Raw genomic sequence first — 11,525 nt, forward strand, 5'->3', positions numbered from 1 at the left:
GTGTCCACTTACTGAATCAACTTCTTGAAATCCAACCACCCATCATAGCTCTTATCTGACACCAGGAGCTTGGTCTTCAAAGTGGGGCAGTCGGACACAGCAGAGTTTACAACTGGGGCCATAGCTTCATCGGCCACAATACATTGGGCTTTAGACATGTGTAATCGATAGCGAATTTTCTTGGCAGTCAGCTTGGGGCTCCCAGGCACAAAGGTGATTCCTGAAAAAGTCACAAAAGAAGGCTTCATTTCTATCTTTTGAGTAGAGAATATTTCCTCAAGCATCCTGGCAGGCATGGATGAGGTCTCTGGGTTACCCTCTCTCAGGAGTCTGTCTTTTCTAACGATGTAACAGGATGGCAGCTAGGGAAAACCGAGACAGGCAGGAGACTGAGCCCACTGAAACAATCCAGTGATCAGTGGCTCTACTGCTGTTATCCTTTCACCTCAAGCAGGTCCTGAGTTTATATGGCTAGGTGGCAGACCACCTATTACTTGAAATATAGCCTGATTTTGAAACTATGATGCAAAGGGATTATGGAAACTTCTTTGTTTTCTCATAGCTTGAGAATGACTTTTGCTGTGGATTTCTAGATTTGCACTGGAGACAAGACAAAACAAAAAGATCTTTCTGCCTCTTTTCTGGGGCTGTTTCTGTAGATTCTTCTGCACTCATCACATATCTATTACGGACTTCCTATGAGACTGGCATATACTGGGTGCATCTTTGTGCCAGAGGCTGTTCTGACAGAGACTTTTTTTCACTTTTCAAGCTTGGAGAACTAGAATACCTCTAGGATTAACTATTGATGTTCTTGTTTGTCTTGCAGTAATGCTTACACTCTCAATTACAGACCTATTGATTTTGGAAAAGAATCTGGTTTTACTGGTGAGGGTCCTTCCCACATTCTTCACCTTTATCTTCTGATTCTTATATTAAAATCTCTTGGGCCCCATAAAATGTCATTATTCATAATTGCCCAAATGTGAAAACAACTTAAATATCTATCAAAACTGATTAACTGATAAATGAAATATGGTATATGTATTTACATAATGAAATGCTATTAATTCATAAAAAGAGTGGAGTACTGACAATGCTGTATCGTGGGTGAACCTTGAAAACGTTACGGTAACTGAAAGAAGCCAGGTACAAAAGGCCACATGTTGCATTCTGTTTGTATGAAATATCTGGAAGAGGTAAATCCAAAGATAGGAAGTAGATTAATGGTTGCCAGGATTTGCAGAGAGGGGAAAATAGGGAATGACTGCTAATGGATTTCTCTTTGAGGCAATGAAAATCTTCCAGAATTAGACAGTGATGTTGCCCAGCTTTGTGAATATTCTAAAAACCACTGATTTGTACACTTTTAAATGGTGAATTTTATAGTATGTAAATTATATCTCCAGAACAAAGTCATAGGAAACAGGATCTGGAATGGAATGGGGAGTTCATCTAATTCGAGTTACTCACTGGGCTGTTGGGAAGGCTGAGGGACACAGTGGAAGGGACTTGTTCAGCATCACCGATTGTCATCTTATAGCTATCAGGTTATCCTTTAGCATTGTGTGTGTGTGTGTCTGTGTGTGTATATCTGTGTAATTGTGTGTGACACAGAGAAGTATCTTTCTTCAGATAACTACAAATGCTTTCAAGTGTCCCCACGCTTAGATGAAGCATTTGAAGAGCAGTGCCAAGTAATGTTAATTTATTCTCTATTGATTAGTAAGAACTCTTTCTATATTAAGTCCGTCAACCACTTATCTTTCATGAGTGTTGCAAATATGTTTTCTATTTTGGCATTTGTCTTTGCCATGGTCTGAATGTGTGTGTGTCTCCCAACCCAGATTTATATGTTGAGATTCTAAACTCCAAGGTGATGGAGGTGAGACCTTTGAAAGGTGATCAGATCACGAGTGGAAGTCTTACGAATTTCATTAGTACCCTTATAAAATAAGCTCCCAAGAGATCCCTCATTCTTTCCATCATGTGAGAACACAGCTAGAAGGAGCTATCTATGAATCAGAAAGTGGGCCCTCACTGACATTGCATCTACCTTAATCTTTGACTTCCCAGCCTCCAGAGCTGTGAGGAATAAATTTCTGTTATATATGAGTTACTCAGTTGATGCCATTTTGCTATAGTAACCCAAGCAGACTAAGGCACTATTAATTTTTTTTGTTGTTGTGTTTTAAGAAAAATTCTAGAACTTTATAATATTAGAAACTATATCTAATAAGGAATCTAGCAGCTTTTCTTTTTGTTTACAGATATAATGTTGAAATTTCTTGTGATAATGTAAGCATATGTTAAAAACTAATTTAATTTTATCATGTTGAGTAATTTATAATAATTGAGAGAGCATGCACATGTTGTTAGAGCTGTCACTGTGAAGCATTCTGGATGCCACAAAAGGGCACATCAGCTATAATCACGTGGACAGGTCTCATATATATGGAGAAGGGAGGATTGCACCCTGTTCCTCCTCCAAGTTGGCCACACATATGCTCCTTGTACATTATAGTGATTTTTTTCAATGAATGAAATTTTCAAAATTTCATTAAGTGTAATACATCTTTTTTTTTTTTTTCTTTTTTATTCGGGCATCTGGTGCCATGTTTAGAAAGCCTTTCCCTGAGTTTATGTACTCACCTATATTTTCTTCCAATACTTAAGTTCTTTTTGATATTTCAATTTTTAGTGGTTCATTTGAAATTTATTTTGGTACCTTATTTGGAGGTAGAGTTATGACATTTAACGTTTTCAAACAGTTATCTTTAAATCATTTAAAAATTAATCAGCACTTTCATTTCTGGCTTGAAAAGACCTGATAAATTCTTATATATACTTCGGTCTGTTCTGAGCTTTCAATTTTGTTTTCATTCATTTGGCCTTATACCATCAATAAGCAATTTTAATTATTGCAAGTGAAAATGATAGCACCGCTTTGGACTGGTATGTGGCCAAGGAAATCACTATGTGTAACTTGGCCTCAGGTAGGAAGAATTTCTGATGACCCAGACTGAAGTGGTCCATGTCCTTTCTCAGATACGGATCAATTGTCCCTGAGGATAACTCAGTCCTCAGGGAATTGGGGAAACACTGGGAGCCTAGGTAGTCCTGAGGGTAGGGTTCAATCCCTTCCTCTCTTCTGCATGCCCCTCATAACTGACAGCTGGCATTCTCAAAGACACCTGCTCTTTGAATCACTTTTCAGGGTGTTTTTTTTATTTTTTATTTTTTATTTCTAAATCTAGCATCCCTGTTAGCAGGCAAAGGCAGTAGGCCAGGCCAGTTGTGGCGACTCCTAATGAGTTTGGCCCATCCCAGAGGTACTTTGTTTTTCATAGGCACCTCCCAACTACCAAAAAATGTGTCTATCCTAAGAATAGAAAGTCAGTTCCCAGGTCTTTGTAAGAAAGAAAGAAGAAAGAAAGAAAAAAAAAAAAACAGAAAGTCAGGTACTGTAGCAGACAAAGAGGAATAATATCGGGGGTGCGCTCCTTTCTAGTATCCTTCACTTCTCACTATTGTGAGGGGGCTCTTAATTGAGGCATTTCTGTTTATGTTGAAGGAGTGAGCCTCAGAGCCATGGATGGGATGTCAACAAAGAGCAGCTGTATCTTGGCTGATCCCAAGCTCATTCAGGGTGACTCACAAGGACTCTCTAATACTGGATGTAGAGCGGTGATCCCCAATGTTCTTGGCACCAGGGTTTTGTGGGAGACAGTTTTTCCACAGACCAGGGCAGGAGGATGATTTCAGGATGATTCAAGGGCATTACTTTTATTGTGCACTTTAGTTCTATTATTGTTACATTATAATATGTAATGAAATAATTTACATATTACAATTTACCATAATGTAGAAACAGGAGGAGCCCTGAGCTCGTTTTTCTGCAACTAGAGAGTCCCATCTGGGAGTGATGGGAGACAGTGACAGATCATCAGGCATTAGGTTCTCATATGGGGCACACAACCCAGATCCCTCGCATGCGTAGTTCACAATAGGGTTCGCGCTCCTATGAGAATCTAATGCCACCTCTGATCTGATGGGAGGCAGAGCTCAGGTGGTAATGCAAGCAATGGGAGTGGCTGTAAATACAGATGAAACTTTGTTCACTTGCCCAGTGCTCACCTCCTGCTGTGCGGCCTGGTTTCTAACAGGTCATGGACTGGGGATCCCCTAAGGTAGAGGACCCTTTAGAGATATTCCCACATTCTCTCTCTCTCTCTCTTTTTTTTTTGAGACAGAATCTTCAGAATCTTCCTCTGTCACCCAGGCTGGAGTGCAGTGGTGCGATCTTGGCTCACGGCAACCTCCGCCTCCCAGGTTCAAGCAATTTTTGTGCCTCAGCCTACTGAGTAGCTAGGACTACAGGTGTGTGCCACCATACACAGCTAATTTTTTTTTGTATTTTTTAGTAGAGTCGGGGTTTTGCCATGTTGCCCAGGCTGGTCTCGAACTCCTGAGCTCAAACAACTACCCGCCTCCGCCTCCCAAACTGTTAGGATTACAGGTGTGAGCCACTACACCTGGTCCTCCTACATTCTCTTTTTTATAGATGGGGAAACAGGCCCAGAGAGGGTAAGATGTGCATGCTCTGTCTGTTGCTTTGATGATGACTGTTAGGACAGAGGTCTACGGTTCCTTGAGGTGATAAATGGCCTATAAGCTAAGTGCTCTGTGGATTATTTACTCTTCACAACAGTTCTTTAAGACTGGACTGTAACAGTTCTGTAAATATGGACTATTACTGTCCATATTTAATAGACAAGGAAATTGAAGTTTAGAAAGGCATAATTTACAGAGGTGGTAAGTGGTGGAGCTGGATTCAAATCCAGGTCTGTTTAAAGATCCCCACACTGTGGGAAGAATTCAGTCATCAGATGGAGATCCCTCTAACATCTCCATTTGGTGAATAATTGAGATTGGGATTCAAATGAGCCTCCAACCCTGGGGGTCCCTCTCCCATGCCTCACCCAAGTGCACACAGGCCATGCAGATCCAGTAGGCTTCAGGTGTTGGGGGTAGGATTATCATCAGCCGGTCTCCGTGGCTAAGGGCACAGGTGTCTGAGAGGATGCTGGCAGTCTTCTTGGAGAGTTGAGTCATCCTTTCAAAGCTCCATTTGTCCTCTTCTCCTTTGGCACTAACCTCCCAGAGGGCAGGGTAAGGCTCCCTGAGTCCATCCTAGATAGGATGGTATTTGAAATATTGAATATTAGTCAGTGTGGACATTGGCTATGGGAGGCCACTGTTGCCAGATACCACCCTCAAGTGGCTAGATCTTGAGAGGCCAGGATGCCTGGGCCTAGGGAGAGCTACCGTTTCTCAACTGGCACAGAAATATTTACCGTTTACCGACATGACAGTCCCAGTGGGTTTCAACATAATGTCAGGCATGAGCCTAGGGAAAACCTCCTGAGAGAACCCAGCATGTACAGTGAAACCAGCCCTGCCCAGGAGGGCAGAGATTTCTCTGGGCATAAATCCCACTACTGGATGTCTACCCAAAAGAAAAGAAAACATTATATAAAAAAGACACCTGCACTCATGTGTTTATAGTAGTACTCTATTCACAATAGCAAAGTGATGGACTCAACCTAAGTGTCCATCAATAGATGATTGGATAAAGACAATGTGGTATACATACAACATGGGATATTGCTCAGCCATGGAAAAGAATGAAATCCTGTCTTTTGCAGCAACATGAATGGAGCTGAAGGCCATTATCCTATGGGAAATAACTCAGAAACAGAAAACCGAATACTGCCTGTTTTCACTTATAAGTGGCAGTTAAACAGTGGGTACCCATGAACATAAAGATGGAAATAATAGACACTGGGGAGGGGAGTAAAGTTTGCAAAATTACCTATTTGGTACTATGCTCACTGTTTGGGTGATGAGTACATTAGAAGCTCAAACCTCAGCATTGTGCCATCTATGCATGTAAGAAACCTGCACATGCACCCCCTGAGTCTAATTTTTTTTAAAGATTTCTCAAGGCATGATCCTGTAAGTAGAGAAGAGTGCCCTCCTTCAAGCCCATTAGTATTCTATTCCTGCCTTCAAATATACCTGTCTTCCAATGCAGCTTATTTTTCAGCGGGACAAGTTTTGAAGGGAAACAGTTTAATTTCCAATACATTTTAGTAAATGCATGGATGAAGCTACCTAGAACTTTCAGAACATTTCCATTCTAGCTGAGCCTTCTCCTTCTTGACAAACAGCACGAGTTGCCCTCTTCCTTCCTCCCTTTTTTCCTCCTCTCCCTCCTTTATTCCTTTCTTCCTCCTTTCTGTCCTCTCTCTCATCTCTTTCCCCTATCTCTCGCCTCTTTCCTCATTCCTCCTTTCCTTCTCTCCTACCTGCCGAACTTAATTTCTTTCTTCCTTTACAACTTTCTTCCTCCCATTGTCTCTTTCTCTTACTTTTCTTCTCTTTTTCCCATCTACCCTGGAGCAGCCCATAGAATTGCTACTTTGTTCTGACTGTTTTAGAATTTCTTATTACAACAATGAGAATTGGCAGGGATGTGATAGGCCTTCCCAACAACTTCTCCTCCTATGACCAATAACAACAAACACAACTGTATCTCTCCACTGTCATTAATTTTTATTTTCTTGTCAACCATGTGATATGATGTGGTTCAGGTCTAGGTCATCAGTGACAATTTTATGTGGCTGTGGAAGTAATTTTTTTTTTGAAATGGAATCTCACTCTGTCTCTAGGATGGAGTTGAGTGGCATGATCTCGGCTTACTGCAACCTCTGCCTCCCAGGTTCAAGCAATTCTCCTGCCTCAGCCACCTGAATAGCTGGGACTACCGGAATGCCCTATCATGCCCAACAAATTTTTTTGTATATTAGTAGAGATGGGATTTCACTGTGTTGCCCAGGTTGGTTTTGAACTCCTGAGCTCAGGCAATCCACCTGCCTCAGCCTCCTAAAGTGCTGGGATTACAGGCATGAGCCACTGCACCGGCCGTAATTTTCATTCTTGTTCTATAATATCTTTGCATGACCCAGGTAAGAACTCTGCTCACATCACTCAAGCACCTTTAGTGGTTTGCCACAGCGCATCACATCAGGTCCAAACTCCTTGCCTAGGCCTTCAGGGCCTCCCTTTTTTTTTTCTTTTAAGGGTGATAGAATTTACTGATTAACAGACTAGTAAAAATGAAAAGTAGTGAAAATACCAAGAGTTTATGTACGTATGAAGAAACATGCCCTATCACACAAACATGCCATTGACTGTGGGAATTGGTACTTTTTTTCTAGAAGGCAATCCAGAAATGTGTTGCCTGAATGTTTACATAGTACATTTGATGGAGTAATTTCACTTCTGGCAATTTAAATGAAGAAAAGGATATAGATGCCCAAAGATACTCATTTCAGCATTGCTTAAAATAGCAAAAAAAGTTGTAAACCACTTAAAGGAGTAACAATAAGGGATGGATTAAATACATTTTGGTTCAATACTCAGCGAAATACTTTGTAAACATAAAGATATTAAGGTATTAGGTAGAATGTTTATTGATGTTGAAAGGTAGTTTCTATAGCACATTGTTTCCACATTATATTATTTCTCCAGTGCGTTGTTTCTTCATCATATTATTCCCACAGCATAGCGCTTTCACAGCACAGTGTTGGAGGAGAAAAAGAGCAAGTAACAAGTGTGATTCTAGGTTACAAATCATTATACACAGAATGACTCCATTTCTGTGAAAGCAGATGATCTGTAAAAATCAGTAGAAAAGAAAAAAAGCCAAGAAATACATATGAAAATTACCAGTGGTTATCTTTGGGTAATATCCCATATTAATTTTTTTTTCATTTTTACCAGTATTTTCTAACCATTCTATAATGAAGAGCTCTTAAATGATAAAGGGTTGGACCAGATGATTTGTAAAGTTCCTGTCGACTGACGTTTTGGGCATCTGTGATTGATGCCCCAAGTGACTTCAGACAATTCATGTTTAGTTGGGCCAACTGTGTGGCTTTTGGAGCCCAAGCCTCTGCTCACAGCTGCAGTCTTCTGCATTCCTTGCCCTCCCCGCCTCCCCTCTTCCGCCGACCCCCATCACTGCTCAACTGTCTTGTCTCTCAGCCTGGAAGCTTCTGCTGGGTAAGGCCCAGCTGGGCCTTTGTCTGTAATCTGTATGCTTAATCAAGAGCTGAGCAAATGAACAAGGCTCAGCATGGTGCCAGATGCCATGTGGGCACAAAGAGATAAAAGGCACAATGCTAGCCCTAGAATCTTACTGGGACCCAGGACTCACACTTAGTGCCTGGTTGTAGAACACTATAGAGTCCAGCCCTATAAGGTTCTGTGAGGCCCTCCCAGCTGGTGTGGAGACAAGAAAGTGTAGAAATAGAAGACACAGACACAGAGATAGAGAAAAGAGAGTCCACTGCCAACCAAAGCATGGAGACCTGCAGTGGCACCAAGTGCCTGGATACTCTGACTTTTATTGAGTACAAAGCAGTGGGTGGGGAAGGTAGGATGAGGTAATGGTGGTCAGTGATAGGGTCAGGTAAATCACCTGTCTTGAAGATAGGGGGCCCAGGAGTTTCAAGTAGCTGAGGCAAGGAGAAAACCTAATGCGTGAGTGCTCTTCGCATGTTTGTTAGAAATGTCAAGGACATTAATTCTTCTGAGAAAAAGAGAAACCAGGTGCAGAAGCAGAGTGTAAGAGTGGACATGGAACGTGACCACTGAAGCACAGCATCACACAGAGATAGTTAAACCCCTGGATGTCTGTCTGTGGGCTTTCCTGACAGCCATCAGGCCTTGCCACAAGAGCTTGGAGAAGCAGAGTTTTCTCCTAACTTCCCCAGGAAGGAGATGTCTCAGTCATTTTGGATATCTCCTTCCCTAGCTGACTAAACAGCGGGTGCTTTCACAGCACTGGCGCTGCCGCACAGCCGAGGCGCCCTCCAACAGCCCTTATGCAGGTGTGACAGAGGGCTTAGGGCATCTTGCCTTAAGATCACTTTGTTCACAATGTCACCTCAGTTACATGCTTCATAACCCGACAGTCATTAGCAAAATTAAAGGTTATATTGAGTATATATCTTTATGATTATAAGTAACTATAAGATTATATATGATTATATAAAGGAATAACTATATGCCTACATTTCTAATTATTTTCTAAATCAATATTTATATGGGAACAGGCTGAGGCTTCAGACCCTTGCCATGGCACTAGTGGGGTTCCCCTCTACAGAACACCAGCTAAGAAAAGCAGAGGAGGCTTAAAATGTACTCTCCTTTTATGTGGTCTCTTTGGGCCGATTGGGAGAAAGAGAAATCAATAGTGTAACTGTTTTGATACTGAATATTGACAAGCGTCTTTTTGAAATAAAGAGCCAGTCCCTCCAAAAAAAAAGAAAGAAAAGCAGAGGAGAGAGAAAGCAACACAGGCTGGGCTGGAAAGACAGAATGGGTGGGGAGGGCACCCCAAGAGGAGGCACAGCTCAGCAAAGGTGAAAGCCCCCCAGAGTCCTTCAGGATACATGCCTCAAACCTTTTCAAGGAGCTTTCACAATCCTTGCTCTACAGAATTTTTGTTCTTTGGCCCAAATGGGTAAAAAGTAAGTCTCCTAAATAGAAGTCTTCCCTCTAATCTAACCCTAGATGATGCACCAAAGGCAATAAAAATCTTTTGCACAAAGACAATGAATTACTGTTTTGCCCACTTTCCTTACTCCTCCTAAAGTGGGTGATAAAGGTGGGGAAGGCCAGGAAGGGGCCGGGGGAGGGGAGGAGGCTAGAGGGACAATCAGACATGACACATGCAAATAACGCTCACTGCCCACCCTCCACATGCACTGGATTCTCCTGTAGTCACCACCAGCCCCATTTGATCGAGGAAATGAGACTCGGAGAGTTAAAATGGCTTGCTCCAGAGTCACCCAGCCAGAGAGTGAGCAAGGCAACTCCATGCAGCAGGACCTTTCAAAATTAGACTCCTTCCTGCCTTTTTTCTCCTCAAAACTCAGCACTCTTCCCTACGGCCCTATACCCAGCCAAACTATTCCTGCATACTCTTCCTTCCTTCCATCATGTCTCTACTCGTGATTGTTCCTGCCTAGACAGCCTTTCCCCATGACTTTTTGTTGAAATTCTTCTCATTCTTCAGGATGCAGTAAATACATCCTCCTTTACCAAATCTTTCTAGATTGCATTTTCCAGAGGCATACTTATACCTATTTCCTTTGGCACTTCTTTTTCAGCACTTTGTGGCTATCATTTGCTTTAAAGAAAAACACTACACAATAAGCTCCTTTTGTGTTTGGCTTCTAAAATTTTGTATGTGCTAGAACATGCTAAAAAATGTTGGTTAATTAGAAACAGATCATATTGCTCTGATAATAGGGATAATAAAAGCTAACTTTTATTGAGTGCTTACAGGGTGTTGATTCCTGTGCTAAACAGTTTTTATTGATTGTCTCATTTAATCTCAACAACACTGTGAAAAACACACCATTAATATCTCCATTTTACCGATAAGAAAACTAAGGTCCTAGAAGGTAAATAACTCACTCAAGGTTGCATGGTTATTTAGCAGCAGAGCCAGGATTTCAATATAGAACCATCTAGCTGTCAAGCCTATGTTCTTAGTCATTTTACTGTAATTTCTTTTCTATGAATTTGCACTTTCTGGTGCCAGCCATAGATGGGATTTGAATCTCATGATCTTTGGACACTTTATCAGTTGGCCTTGGCCAAAGTTTCAAAGTTAGAAAACAACAAGTTTTACCTTTTCCAGCTGGGACCACTGATCCAGCACATCATTTGCAAAATTAAAGTGCTGGGAAACTGCTTGGCCTAGGGACCTGAGGTCAGGAGGTCTGATGGTCTGAGCAGGAAATTTTCGGTTTGGATAGCAGCAGGCTCCAAATCCAAGTCTGAAACACTGGGCCAAGGAGAAGAGTTGAAATCGGCCTAGCATTTGGGTCAGACAGGGAACCACCTAGGTAAATTGGGGGAAAAGACAGGGAGTAGTTGAGCAGCTCAGAGAGGTTATTAATTACTGAGGTTACAGTACTGAGAATGAATTCATAAGGCAAACAATTTCCTTATGAGTACAAGCAACAGTCAGACCATTGTAGAGGAAACCCATGAGCACAGATACTTACCAATTCCAAGAGGAGTTTCTATGGGGGGGCTTCAGATGTTGAGAGGATGGTAGAGCTGTTGCCTTCTGTCTCCTCTGAGAACTGCTTACCTCTTAAAATTTAGTTGCCAGCTCTGGGGAAGGAGGCATTTCCTTGGTCCTAGAACAAACTAAGTCCTGGCTCACTTTATTGGCTCTCAAGCCTAACAGGCAATCTCTTTTTGCTTCTGGGAGATAAAATCTATGGGCTGTGAGCTAAGTTGAAGCAATAGGTGTGTGTTCCTTTCTAATACTATGTCAGGAGAAACAGGTCACAGACTATTGTGCCAAGTGTGGTGAAAAGATGATGATGGACACAGAGTTTAAATGAGATTTTGTTGCTTACAAAATCCTGCAC

General features: G+C 41.7%; 1 protein-coding gene across 1 annotated transcript in view; it reads right to left on the minus strand.

Moving 5' to 3' along the window:
* ACSM6 (acyl-CoA synthetase medium chain family member 6) overlaps positions 1-11,217 on the minus strand; it is a 35,761-nt gene extending 24,544 nt beyond the window's left edge. Inside the window, exons 1-4 of the mRNA XM_012439549.2 lie at positions 11,151-11,217; positions 10,772-10,984; positions 4,983-5,193; positions 13-220 (exon numbers count right to left, since the gene is read on the minus strand). Coding sequence (XP_012294972.2) covers positions 13-220; positions 4,983-5,193; positions 10,772-10,963 — 611 coding nt within the window. The 5' untranslated portion in view covers positions 10,964-10,984; positions 11,151-11,217. The remainder of the gene's footprint in view (positions 1-12; positions 221-4,982; positions 5,194-10,771; positions 10,985-11,150) is intronic.
* Between the last annotated feature and the right edge of the window lie 308 nt (positions 11,218-11,525).

Source organism: Aotus nancymaae, unplaced genomic scaffold, assembly GCF_030222135.1.
Source record: "Aotus nancymaae isolate 86718 unplaced genomic scaffold, 86718_ANA_hifiasm-v0.15.2.pri h1tg000010l, whole genome shotgun sequence".
Lineage (NCBI taxonomy): Eukaryota > Metazoa > Chordata > Mammalia > Primates > Aotidae > Aotus > Aotus nancymaae.